The 14,349-nt window shown below is 40.7% G+C and overlaps 1 protein-coding gene across 1 annotated transcript in view; it reads left to right on the forward strand.

The window, feature by feature from the left end:
• The window catches only part of LOC107706308 (adhesion G-protein coupled receptor G2-like), a 30,435-nt gene extending 19,708 nt beyond the window's left edge, over positions 1-10,727 (forward strand). Inside the window, exons 9-19 of the mRNA XM_016510004.1 lie at positions 4,795-4,861; positions 4,939-5,107; positions 5,186-5,317; positions 5,446-5,562; positions 5,640-5,676; positions 5,771-5,868; positions 8,776-8,897; positions 9,155-9,420; positions 9,790-9,880; positions 9,964-10,241; positions 10,591-10,727. Coding sequence (XP_016365490.1) covers positions 4,795-4,861; positions 4,939-5,107; positions 5,186-5,317; positions 5,446-5,562; positions 5,640-5,676; positions 5,771-5,868; positions 8,776-8,897; positions 9,155-9,420; positions 9,790-9,880; positions 9,964-10,241; positions 10,591-10,727 — 1,514 coding nt within the window. The remainder of the gene's footprint in view (positions 1-4,794; positions 4,862-4,938; positions 5,108-5,185; positions 5,318-5,445; positions 5,563-5,639; positions 5,677-5,770; positions 5,869-8,775; positions 8,898-9,154; positions 9,421-9,789; positions 9,881-9,963; positions 10,242-10,590) is intronic.
• Positions 10,728-14,349: the final 3,622 nt, after the last annotated feature.

Below are 14,349 nucleotides of genomic sequence, written 5' to 3' on the forward strand. Positions count from 1 at the left end.
CTGTTAGTAGCCCCGTTCTGGCCGGGCCGAGTATGGTTCTCGGACCTGGTGTCTCTCCTCAACGGCTCTCAATGGGAGATTCCCGTCAGGAGGGATCTCCTCTCACAGGCGGAGGGCACGATATTCCACCCCTGCCCGGAGCTGTGGAAGTTATGGGTGTGGCCCCTGAGGGGGCACAACTCATAGCTTCCGGTCTCTCAAATGAGTTTGTTGAGACCATCCTCCAATCCAGAGCTCCCTCAATGAGGAAACTGTATGCCCTAAAGTGGAAGCTTTTCACTTCCTGGTGCGGAGATCGCCAGCTTGACCCAGTTAACTGCCCAGCAGTGTTAATTTTGACAGCAAATTTAGATTTAGTTATAGTCATAGTCTTTTGACTAAAATGCCATTTAGTTTTAGTCACATTTTAGTCATCTGAATTGTTTTTAGTTTTAGTCTAATTTTAGTTGACTAAATATCATATGATTTTAGTCCACTGCCCACAGCTGCAATGGATGCAATGTACGGATACATGTTCTCCCTACTTTTTACGTTCACTTAAGACAAAATCAACTGTGTTTATGCGAATACTCATCAAAACGGACAATTCGACATCATTTTGTGTGTAATTCTCCGTTCATGCGACGCGATAGAGTATGCCTACTTGTGTTCTGTGAGACGCGCTTTCTCTGTGTGTGTATGCTTCGGTGTCTGAGCTCAGAAAACTGGACCGAACTGAGTTCTCTCTTGCGTCATTAGATTTATCTATATGTCTGCTCTTCTCTTACTCCCACATATTGACATTTTTGAACGTTTTATGAGACATGCAGCAAGTGTATTTTAGCTTATGTCCGGCCGGTTCATATGTATGCATCTAACCTCCTAACTACGCAGCAGATTCGTTTTGAATGAATCTCTTCCCAAATCGTCCCTCCCTAACATTTTCGTCTCGTTTTTATTCGTTGACAAAAATGTCAATAAATATTCGTCATCGTTTTTGTCATTCAAAAAGAGTTTTAGTTCGTTATCGTCTCGTTGTTGTCGGTGAAAAAAATGTCATTGACGAAAATTATGACGAAAATTATTCGTCAACGAAATTAACACTGCTGCCCAGTTGGTACAGTGCTGGAGTTCCTGCAGGCCGATTTCTCCACAGGGTTGACCCACTCCACTTTGAAGGTCTACGTGGCGGCCATTGAGGCCTACCACGCCCCTCTCGGTGGCCAGTCAGTGGGAAGACGCCTCCTAGTTACCCGTTTCCTCCACGGTGCGCTGAGGCTGAGGCCTCCGGCCAGAGAAGCTTATGCTAAGCGGTGGATCAGGAGGCCATTTCATAGCCTCGAGTCCTCTGATCTCCCCTCTCCTTTGGGGGTCAAGGCTCACTCCTTCTGAAGTTGGCCTTTGGGCGGGATGTACCCGCCTACCTTGTCAGGTGCCTACCTGCACTCTGCGCCACTCCTGGCTCCTTTCTCTCGCTTTAGCTGTGCTCTTCCACACTAGGCAGGGATTTGTAAGTCTGGCGGCGTGGGCATACTCGTTCCCACAGTGTTTTTCGACGCAGCTTGAGTTCCTGAAGGGGAACGTCTCCAGGTTACGCATGTAACCCTGGTTCCCCGAGGGAACGAGATGCTGCGTCTCAGTGCCATACTTCCGGCATCCCTGCGAGCGTTTGCTTCATTCCTCGAAGCTGACGCCGGTTCCACCGCACATGCTTTTAAGCGTCCTGGTCACTACGTCACCCCGCCCGTGACGTCTCACCCATCCATTGGACTGATTACACACGTGATTCAGAGCATGGTTACGCTGAAGGCATTCCCATAGTGTTACGATGCAGCATCTCATTCCCAGTCCTCTGATCTCCCCTCTCCTTTGGGGGTCAAGGCTCACTCCTTCTGAAGTTGGCCTTTGGGCGGGATGTACCCGCCTACCTTGTCAGGTGCCTACCTGCACTCTGCGCCACTCCTGGCTCCTTTCTCTCGCTTTAGCTGTGCTCTTCCACACTAGGCAGGGATTTGTAAGTCTGGCGGCGTGGGCATACTCGTTCCCACAGTGTTTTTCGACGCAGCTTGAGTTCCTGAAGGGGAACGTCTCCAGGTTACGCATGTAACCCTGGTTCCCCGAGGGAACGAGATGCTGCGTCTCAGTGCCATACTTCCGGCATCCCTGCGAGCGTTTGCTTCATTCCTCGAAGCTGACGCCGGTTCCACCGCACATGCTTTTAAGCGTCCTGGTCACTACGTCACCCCGCCCGTGACGTCTCGTCCATCCTTTGGACTGATTTCACACGTGATTCAGAGCGTGGTCACGCTGAAGGCGTTCCCACAGCGTTTTTCGACGCAGCGTCTCGTTCCCTCTGGGAACCAGGGTTACATGCGTAACCTGGAGATGTTTTCCTATATTGTGAAACTTTTAGTTTTAAAAATGAGGACAATCTTTGAAGGATGAACAAAAAGCGATTTTTGACACATTAAAAATTACATTTAAATTACTATTCAGATTTATATACAATGACATATTTGAATGAACACAGGTGAACAGAATGACATAATCAGGACAATGAAGGAAAACTAGGTCAAAGGAACAAAACAAGGCGGTAGACAAGAAACAGGGAAAAACACAACTAAAAAGTCCATAACCGTAATACTTACAGTGGTCTGTAAGAGTCTAATTTGCTGTGTTATGATCAAAGTTATTCATCTTTGCACGTTCCACACACACACACACACACTTGTTGTCCAGTCGAACAGAGCTCGCATTGCCTTGGCTCTTAGTGAATTGACGCTACTGAGTGCAGGCCTTCATATGATGACATACTCAGCATCAAATTCTAAGCTATTTGGCTGGTTAGACTGGTTTACGAATTTACATGGTCTTTGCAAACAGGAAAGTCCAACATAAGACTATTTAGTACCAAATTACCAATAAATTCCAGTGTGCATTTTGCAGCCTTTTTTAAAAACATGTCACAATATACAGTATATTAGAATATTTTAGGATAAATATCAACATTTGAATTATATGAAAACAGATTATGTTACATGAAAAGTGTGGAAATCTTTTTTTTTTATTTAAAGGGGTCATATGATGCTGCTAAAAAGAACATTATTTTGTGTATTTGGTGTAATGAAATGTGTTTATGCGGTTTAAAGTTAAAAAAACACATTATTTTCCACATACTGTACATTATTGTTTCTCCTCTATGCCCCCCTTTTTGAAACGCGTTGATAACTCACACAAAAATGCAAATATTTAAAATAATACTAAATTAAATAATAATAAAAGAACAATAAGGTGTTTGAACAAATAGGGAAATTCTGAAATGTTTAACATGCACGTAGCTTAATGTACTAAGACAGTGATATTAAAACATCAAACACCTTATTGATGAATTTGCTTGTCTGTATATAGTATGCATCATCAGTAATGTGTATTCTGAATTTCTATAGTTTGAATAATCAATAATGTGTATTCTGAATCCTGTGATATCCGTGTCTGTGTTTTTCACATTTAGCAGTTTGTCCCAAATAAATACTTTTGTTTTCTATCTTGCAAATTATCTCTTTACGGTAAGAGAAACCTCTGCAAACGATTGATTCAGTAAACTGTCCAAATGAATCAAACTGAATCGCAAACTATTTCAGACCTTTCTGCAATAGTGATTCAATTTGCGATTCATTTGTTTTGATTCTAAACAGCCGACAGAAAACATACATGACACGATTGCCTTTAAATATTATCAGTAAAAATGACTTTCATATCAGTATATGGTTAAGAGTTCAATAATGTTAATAATAATAATATCACAGCTGTAAAAAAGACTCTAACCACTCAGACAAACAGTTCAATATTCTGAAAAACTAATATATTGATCAGACAGGTATTGTAAATTATATAACATTTTATAACTCTCTTTAATGTTTTATTTATGTTGATCCTTTATTACCTTCCATGCTGTTCTAAGTATGCATAGTTGCAGAAGTCTTTATTTCAAGTCATACACTGCAATTATACACACTTATGTTGAATTATGTTTCCTTTTCTCTTGAGGTTGTTTGAAAATCCCTCCTGTTAATCCTGAAGAGAAATGTAGAAACGCTACATATGAAAATGATACATGCAGCGGTAAGGCTTAAGATTTATAAGATTTATAAAAAAAAGTTCACACCCAGCAAAGTTTGATTTCAGAATCAAAATAAATATAGAACAACGTTAACTGACTTATTTCTAGCATAGCTGTAGGCCTAATATTTGGGTTTCTTGAGTCTTTTAAACAGAATGCACTTGCTTGAGAAATTCTTTAATTCGTTTAGTGTTTGGAGTAGCATGATAAAATCATGGCAATAATATAACTGGACTATGTTAATAATAAATATGTAATAACTGATGAACATGTATAAATGTTTCTTGGTTTATAAATAACCAACATATATTAGAGCATTTTAACCTACAAGATTGTTTGAGTCGTTGCGCAACTGGAATAAAATGCATCCATTGTTTATTTGTGTTGAAGGGAAAGAAGAAAGCAGATACATTCTGCATTTAAATGGGAGTGAATGGATGTGTGTGACCTGCGTTGATGAAAGATTAACCACCATTACACCACTGTCACACACCACTTCAACATCACATACTACAACTCACAATCCAACTACTAGTTCAACATCACATACAACAACTCACGAGCCAACTACTAGTTCAACATACATTTGACAACTCACAATCCAACTACTAGTTCAACATCACATATGACAACTCAAAATCCAACTACCAGTTTCATGCCAAATATGACAACTCCCAAGCCAACTCTCCCACCAGCTGAGATGACTTTCAATCTACAAGCTGAGCAAAACAACACAGATAAAATGGATCCCCAAAAGGCAGCGTAAGTGTGCGGTTACCAGCAGATTTCAAATCTAAAATTTAGTTACAAAATACCAAGTGATCCAATGCATTTTACAGAGAAAACTTGGACAAAGTGGAGTCGCTGGTGGAGCAGATGGAAAAAAGCAATAAAACCAATGCAGCGATTGTCATGGGGGATGTAATTGGCGTTCTTCAAAGACAACCCAAGAACACAGCAACCAAAGACATCAACATATGCTACTCTTCAAGTCAGAATATGATAAACGTAAGGCCTGAGAAGCATTAAAACGTGTCCCTCTGGGGAAGAATTAACATTTATCAATGCAATTTCTTCTTTTTGCAGGTTGTTGAGAGCAACCAGGCTGGTTTTCCCTGGTCTGTAAAGATTCCCAGTGAGGCCTTTGATAAATCACGACAGGAAAACAATGGAATTGCATTTGTTGGAATTCTACGTTTCAAAAACATGGGAAATAAGGTCTGTGCCAATGTTTCACTTTCACTTTGAACTGTTGGAGCTGATTCATCAAAAATGTTTGCATTTGGACAAATGTTTCTTGATTGTTTGTATTTGATTGCTCTATTCTGGTATGGTTTCTGATTTAGGAGGAAAGTAAAACTCACACTGTTTTGAACAGTGAGAGTTATGGAATAACAATGGGGGCCAATATTTCCAATCTCTTCGACAATATTGACATGATCATTAAAAAGAAAGAGAATCTGGTAATGAAGGTTTCGTTGCAAAACTTATATTATATTACACAGTTAAAGCAAAATCAATATAAACATGTTTTTTACAGACCGGTAATGTGTCCTGCGTTTCTTGGAATGGCAAAGGTAAATTAATTTATGTTCCTATCAGCAAACCCAGTTTATTTTCTATAATTAATTTGTATAATGAATTTCAGTTGTTGCTCTCTTTTCATTGAAGGAGAACTTAAATGGAAGACGTTCGGCTGTGAGACAGAAATCGACAACACCACCATAAAGTGCTTCTGCTCACATCTGACGTTCTTTGCAGTGCTGATGGTGAGAAGCTTCTCAGAGAAGAATAACGTCTCGGTTACGTATGTAACCCTCGTTCCCTGAAGGAGGGAACGGAGACGTCACGTCGGTGATGACCAACGAATTGGGATCGCACCAGAGAGACCAATCCACTTCGAGTGTAACTAAACAAGCCAATTGACATTGGCATGTGGATTTCACATCTGGCTGCCACTCCCCGCAGTGCGAGTATAAAAGGCAGCAGGTGCACCGCATTAATTCTTGTTTTCGCTGAGGAGCCAAGCCGGAGTCCCGGCCGCTCAGTCGTGGTACAGCAACTGTGGCAACAGGACGTGATGTCTCCATTCCCTCCTTCAGGGAACGAGGGTTACATACGTAACCAAGACGTTCCCTTTCAGTCGGTCACTCTCGACATCGGGATCCCTACCAACACGCCACAGGTGCTGCCCCCTCCAGTGCCCTATGTAGGCCTCCTGATCCTTCCTATAAGGCAGATGACAGGACCGGGCTCTACACAGAGAAGGTAGACTACAGCTGTTCCTCGCAACCCAACAGTAGGACTTGGATAACACTGGGAAAGCGTGCCCTATCCATTTGGAAAGGGCATGCTGCGGAGTCACCTCCTCCCAGAGGGGGTTAAGTGACATTTACTCAGGTGGAATAACCCCGTAGGGCCCTACTGCACATGCAAGTCTCTGAGGTGGCTCAGACTGCATCATTTAGAGACGGCAGAACATGATCTGCAAGGGGAAACACGGCCCTAGTAACTGTTACGTGGACATACACATATGGGATCCCAACAGGGTCACTCATTTGGGCACTAGCCTCACACCAGATTTCAAGAATTCATTGGCTGAAAGGCCTGGCGCCAGACGCTCCACCACGTCTGGCCGCCGGAGTGCTGGAGGACTCGACAGGGTTTGCCCGGTCAGGGAACTCTCTGGAGAATTAGGCGCTAAGGACACCGCAAGCTGACTCTGAACCGGGCCTCTCAGTGCCACTACCCGTTTGAGGTGAAAACACAGGAGGAAACCGGTTCGACACGTAGGTTAAAGAACCTAGCAAACGTGTTAGGAGTCGCCCAGCCCGCAACTCTATAAATGTCTGCTAGCGAGGCACCACAAGCCAGCGCCCAGGACAATGCGACACCCCTAGTGGAGTGAGCACGCAGCCTGAGCAGGCAGGGCACACCTTGTGCTTCATAGGCCAAGGTGATGGCATCCACTATCCAGTGGGCCATCCTCTGCTTGGAGACAGCCTTTCTGCTGTCCTCCGTAACAGACAAAGACCTGTTCTGAGGTCCTAAAGCTCTGAGTTCTATCCACAAACTGTCGCAGTGTGCGTACAGGACAGAGCAAAGCTAGGGCTGGGTAAGGGGGCGGTTTGTCCCTACAAGAAGAACATGCACCATCCACGAACGCTTCCTCAGCGTGCTCAATGCCCAGACACGTGAGGCAGCGATCGTGACCGTCCTGAGGTGCCAGGAAACGACCACATCCAGAAACGCACGGGTGATAAGACAACTTTAAAAAGACGCGATCACCCGTGTTGCTCTTTTAGAGATTGCTCAAATAGTGCTGAAGCACGCAGGGGAGCTGGTCACCGCACACTCCAAGTGTGGCTGTCTGCACGAAAGATGATCTTTTTTTTCCCGTGAGACCGCGACCACCGCTGCAATGCCCGCACTCGTCTCTTGCAATCACTCGAAGAGGAGAGCAGTAGTGATGCACCACCGCTCGGCTCCGAAGCGAAAAGATGAATTAATGCAGTGCACCTGCTGCCTTTTATACTCGCGCTGCGGGGTGTGGCAGCCAGATGCGAAATCCGCATGCCAATGTCCACTGGCTCGTATAGTTACACTCAAAGTGTATTGGTCTCTCTGGCGAGATCCCAGTTCGTCGGTCATCACCGACGTGACGACGAGAGTGACCGACTGAAAGGGAACTTATGCTTTCATAATTTATGTTTCATTTAAAGATCCCATGAAGATCCCATAAGTCTTTCAGTCCACGTCTACATGCTAGTGAACTCAAAAGATCCTTGGTCAGGACTCCCATAATTTTTAATCTGAGAGAGTTTTTTCCTGGATACATCTAAAAAAATAAAGCCTCTTTCTAATGGGAAAACAAAAAGTCTAGTTCAAAAATATTTCTAGAAAGAGAGCATTCCTCCCACAATACTGCATCTGACTAGTGATAGCAAAGCAATGATGTCAATAAGTCTGTTTCACACGTTCAAGAGCCCTCAAAAAAAAAAGAATTAAGCATCAAGCACCTAATAAAAATAATTTAAATACAGTAGCTACATTTACATGCACCCAAAAATGCGTTAGTAATTGGATTGACGACTTAATTAATTAGGATTGAAAATCCTTCAAACACCTCAATCATCTGACTGAACACGATCTGAATGCACTGCGCATTGTGCTGAAGATTTATTTGAAATATATGTGATCCAAACAAAAATGTGAATTGTATTCCAAAGTTAACGGTTCATATAAGCAGAACGTTCAGAATCTGAATTCAGACCGGATTCGATTGGACTGATGAAAATTTGTGCATGTATACACACATTTGCATAAGTCAGTCAATGCATCCAAAAGGTGTAGTTAGTTACCAGCTCTCACTTATGCTAACTAAAGCCATAAAATGAATGTGGAGCAGCTCAAATTAGTATACTTGCTGAGAAATATTTGAGTTCATATTGAGACTTTTGAAATCTGATTTTTAATTGCAGACTTTGGTGATTAAGACATTGTTGAGAGCTCCATTTGCTCTGCATTTAATCTCATTGCTATCTAGGAGAAACAGTTTAGACGGTCGAGACAGTCCTCAATCCTTTTGAAGTATAACATGATGACATTGTGGAAATGACAGCAAAAAATCATCCATCTGATCTGTGCATTTTTGTATCTTTTCTCCAATAATTCAGTCTCTGCCAAAAGCAAATGACACAGTGCCACATCTGGAATCATTGACCTTAATTTCTTCTGTCGGCTGCGGCATCTCCATGTTTTTTATGGCCATCGCTTTATTCATGCATTTCCTGCTACGGTAGAGTATCTTAAAGTTTATCATTCAGTTAGTGCTGTTTAGTATTTAATAATCATTATTGCTACACTAACAAACAATTTTCACTTAGAAATTGCTGGTACATTTACAAAGAAAGAAACAGCAACACATTGAATTAAACTTGAATTTTTGAAGACTGAAATAGTATTTTCATGTAAAACATTATCCAAGTGATGAGATCAAACCTCTAATGTATTAAAGTTCAGGTTACAAAAGCAGTTTTTTGTATGTTTTAATAGGAAAGCCAAATCAAATCAGGCCACGAAGATCTTGATGAACATGTTTGTGGCTTTGTGTCTACTGAATATCTTCTTTTTGTCAAACGAGAGCGTCGCTAACACAGAAGACAACACTGCGTGCGGCTTCATAGCCCTGGTCCTGCATTACTCCATGCTGGCCTCATTCACCTGGTTCTTCATTCAAGCTCTTCATATGTACTTATGGCTCATCAGACAGAACGTCACCATCACAAACTACATGAGGAAGATCACCGTGTTGGGCTGGGGTGAGTTAGAGCAACAAAACATCTATTAAGAAAATAAAATCGTTGTGAGGTCTAGGTATAGACGTTTGTCTTGAGTGTTTAAAATAGGAGTTTAAGCTGGATTTAGTATGGAAATCATATTGTTTATGTTGTTATATATGTTAAATACTGTCATTTGGACACTTTCATTGTGAACAGACTGGCTGTGTTTACAAAAGGTTATTAATTTGACATTATATCTTTACTTTGGGCATTCGAAAACAAAGCTTGCATCTTTACAACTGTTATCAAGTGTATCTGAAAAAACAGTTGTAGTTAAAGTACAACTATAAATATTGTGTTTTTGTCTTTTTTTTTCTACTAAATAAATTAATCTCTGTGTGCTTTCAGTGTGTCCCGCTACGATAGTCGTAGTTATCGTTTCTGTAGGAGGATATGAAGCAGTGACCCTAAACACGACGTCTGGAAAAATCACACGAATGTAAGTTGCTTTGATGTCACATATTCATAAATTTATTGATGTTAACTGATTGTCTTCTTAATTTTATTCTCTTCTAATTACAGGTGCTGGATTACAAATTCTTACATTCATTATATGAACATCGGCTACTACGCTTTAGTTTTCATCTTCACGACAGGAATCTTCATCATCGTCACTAAGGTTGTTCAGGCCAGACGCATAAGAGCAACTGATGGCAAGAGAAAGACGTTCAGAAAGCAGCTGATGATGGTGTTGAGTTTGTTCCTGCTCTTCGGTCTGACGTGGTCTGTGGCGTTCTTCAGTTATGGACCAATGCTCATTCCCTCATATTACATATTCACTGTACTGAACTCATTACAGGGTGAGAAACAATCACATGCATTATTACATTTAGTTTATTAGAACACTTCTATTTTTTCCTGCAGATTTCAGCTAATAATTAGAGCTAAGGATGTTTTAAATAGTTTATTATTTTATTATTTTAAATGTTTAATTATAAATTTTTTAAAATACATTTAATGTAATATTTTTTATTTATTTAATTATTGTATTTAATTAAAAGGGGTTATAATGGGAGTTACACTAATATGATGAATTTGACAAGAAGTCTGATTATTTTTGGTCACTGACTAAAAATTATGCAAATGACTATAATCATATCTGAAATGTATTTGCATTAGTTGAAATAAGTTTTTGTGTTCTTCTTTCAGGGTTTTTCCTCTTCCTGTATTACTACCACATTCACAATGATGTTGCGGGTAGCTTCTCTGATGATCCAGAAAGCACTGACTCCACCACAACCATCACTCAATCCAGCATTAATGCTGTAGAAAATATTTATAACTAGCATAATTAAGACAGAAGGCTTTCTTTGTCTCAGACTTTCTTAGACTGATTTTTAAACTGATTTGTACAGCCGTTGTTTAAGGGGAAACTGTGTATTCTCACCTAAATCAAGCTCAAAAACAACACAAATACAAATGTCACTACTGAAAGAGAAAGAAATGTTTAAAACAATGCATGCGCCTAAAATTATGGCCCTAAATAGGGTCAATTTTTATTGAAAAAACTCACAACAAATGACAGAAAAATTCTTACTGAAACTTCTGTTATTGTAGAAGGATTGAATATGATATGACCTGATATTAGTTATGTTCGATTTATTGAGCGTTATAATCATCCTTGTAGCATTTAGACCAATAAGACACACCATTTTTCATTAGATTTAACAAATCAATTATTCATTAGATTAACAAATAGTCACAGACCCCTCACCCAATAAACATACTGGCTGCCAGGATGCCTGTGAACGACACCAGGCCCCTGGTTACCATGGCAACCAGGACAATTCAGCCAGATTAAATAAACTTTACGACCTAAAAGTATGTAGAGAGAATCTTCCCCCCCTACTCAATTCTTTCTAAAAACAGACACATACTGCTATAGGAAATGACTTCTTTCATTAATTCATAGAGAAATTTTTCTATGACCTTCCTATCATGCATATCCCCAGGTCAATGTGCATGTTGTTATATATATATTGTCCTTTGTATTGTATACTGTTTTATGCATGCTTATGATAGAACCACTCGTTCATGTAATCTTACCTATATGTAGTCTTACCATGTTTAGTATCTACGAATTCGTCTTCTGATGATCTAAACGAGAGTGTGTGTTATATGTTGGTACATAGGCAATATATTAGTGTTCTAAGAATCTTTAGTAATTTTGCATCAACACCCAATCGAGTTCCATATGCAAATTACCATGCTCTCAGACAAAGGGTCATAAAACTCCCCAGTATTTCCAACCTCCCGCTTGGAATTTCAGCCTTTCTCATTGGACAAGCCCATCCTGAGAGGCGTGAATCTTCTCAGACCTTAAAGGGCTCACGCACAGTTCTGCTATGTCTTCTGCTAAATCTTCTGATTGCTGCCCGTGTGGAGAGTCTGAGCTGGTGGGGACGTGCCCGGTGGGCTCCAACACATAGCCTTTCAGTCGGCAGTTCTGTTAGATTCTGAGAAGATGAGGATGTGAGCTAGAACGCTTCTGCAACCCTTAAGTCTGCACCAGGCTTCGACCTTGTCTTTACATTCACCAACGATCCTTGTATCTCAGCTGACGTCTCTTTTAGCTCTTCATCATCTTCATCTGGGAGAAAACTCTCCCGACCACCACAGAGTCAGAATAACATCTTTTTGGAGTTCATCACTCTTCAAACCTGGAAGAAGGTGATCGCGACTCCCACACCACCGAACCTCCAAACCATCAAGACTTTCATCCGAGACTGCATCCGGACGCTCGTTCCAGGCCAAGGCAATATGAAGAGTATCTATCATCCATCAGTTTTAATTTTGACTGCCAACTCTTTAAAATACATCAAAACAGCACGGAAACAGTATTCAGTTGAAGAAAAGATGAAAGTTATTCTCAGTACAATCATCCCCATTTACATCATAAAGTTTTAAAAAATAGATTTAAAATCATGTGTAGGCAAGGCAAGGCAAGGCAAGTTTATTTGTATAGCACATTTCATACACAATGGTAATTCAAAGTGCTTTACATAAAAGAAAAGAAAAAAAATTATCACAACAATAAAACAAGGAATTTAAAAACATTTTTTGTTAGACTAGTTTGTGTTAGTGTTTAGTTAATAACACTTGTGCACAAATTACATGAGTTTCTGATTCTGCCTTGCAAATTAATGTCCCTTTATTGTTTTGATCCTTGCTACATGCTCTAATGCATTAATACTGTATGAAAGTATTTTCAGTGCCCACGAAAATATCCTTTCCTAGAGTTGATATGAACACACTGAATGTTCGCTGGACGAACAAATTAGTTGAGGGCAATTTATTTCTGCTACAGTTACTACTGGCAGCTGATATAAATAATTGTAATTAATCATAATTGTAATTATTTATATACATTTCCCTTTTGAGCTAATTTGCTACATCCTTCTGTCCACTATGTGTGATCAAGTGTGTGTCAGAGCAACTCAAACAACACTGAACATCTTTTACGAAACAAATTCACATCTTCAGAAGACTTTCAGTGGATCTAAAATTATTTATTCACTTCAGTCAAACTTGTAAATGTGTCAATACCTTTTATTAGATGAGAAAATAAAGCAAGTGCCGTTTATTGTAAATAAATATTGTATTTCATTGTTTCTATGAAAAATTTTCAAACTTGGCATTTTCTGTATGGGAATCTGACTGTAAATATTGCTGATTAATGTAAATAGTCTAATTGCCTCTAATAAAGGTTATGCTTTCATTGGCATTTTGTTGCAACTTTAATTAAACATATATTCATTTTCTACATTTATATGGTTGTCTGTGAGCAAAAATGACTTGATAAACTGGACTTGAATGTATGCAGATAATAAGATTCTCAGTTAAAGCCCAAAAAACATGATTTGCATGTTTGCAAATGAACTGCATGTTAGAGTCCAGCGGCTCATAATCCAACAGCTTCATATGTGGACGCATCAAACAGACTGTGGACTTTCATGTGAAGAATGTTATAAGAAAATTATTAAAGATTTATTTCCAAAACCTGTAGAAAACAAAGCTAATGTGTGTCTCTAACAGGCCGCTGTCTTTGGGAATTATGACTCGACAAAAGCAGAATTTGCTGTGGCTGATGATCATCTGTTGTGCTCCGTGCCATATAAGTATGTGTAACGAATCAGTCCACTGAAGGTGAGCGTAGTGAGAACCCAAGTGCAGTTTTATTCAAACAAGGTGAAATCCAAAATCCAAACATAATCCAAACTAGATACACAGACTTGACTTGATTTGACTAGGCATGAAACAGACTCGACGTGGCATGAACAGACTAGACTCACCGACAGCAGGTTACAACATCAAAGCTAGACAAAGTACAAAGACAACATGAGGGCTATTTATATCAAGCAATGAGGGTCACATGACAAAGACAAACCAATGGGGAACAAGGCACATGACTAAAGCAACCAATGAGAACATAACACAGACAAGGGAATCACATGACCAAAAAGTCCAGGAGGGTGGTGGAGTGGAGGCGGAACTGGGGGAAGGACGGAGGGCCAGGCCCATGTAGGTGAACAGGGCCTGGAGTGTGGAGCAAAGGCAGGCAGTGGGACTGTGGAGCAGGAGACCACCAGGTCAGACCCAGAGGTGCTTGGAGCTGTGGCGGAGCAGGGAGCCATGGCGGAGCAGGCAGAGCGGGGAGCCATGGCGGAGCAGAGACATGAACAGACCACTTGACTGTGACAGAACACGCAGAGAGTTCTTGAATGGCCTCCTTGGCCGTGAAAGGACAGACAGTGAGTTCATGAACGGCCTCCATGGCCATAACAGGACAAGCAAAGAGTTTGTGAGTGGCCTCCATGGCTGTGACAGGGCAGACAGCGAGTTCATGAACGGCCTCCATGGCTGTAACAGGGCAGACAGTGAGTTTGTGAACGGCCTCCGTGGCCGTGA

This window comes from Sinocyclocheilus rhinocerous, unplaced genomic scaffold (assembly GCF_001515625.1).
Source record: "Sinocyclocheilus rhinocerous isolate Xijiao unplaced genomic scaffold, SAMN03320098_v1.1 scaffold3629, whole genome shotgun sequence".
In the NCBI taxonomy this organism is placed as follows: domain Eukaryota; kingdom Metazoa; phylum Chordata; class Actinopteri; order Cypriniformes; family Cyprinidae; genus Sinocyclocheilus; species Sinocyclocheilus rhinocerous.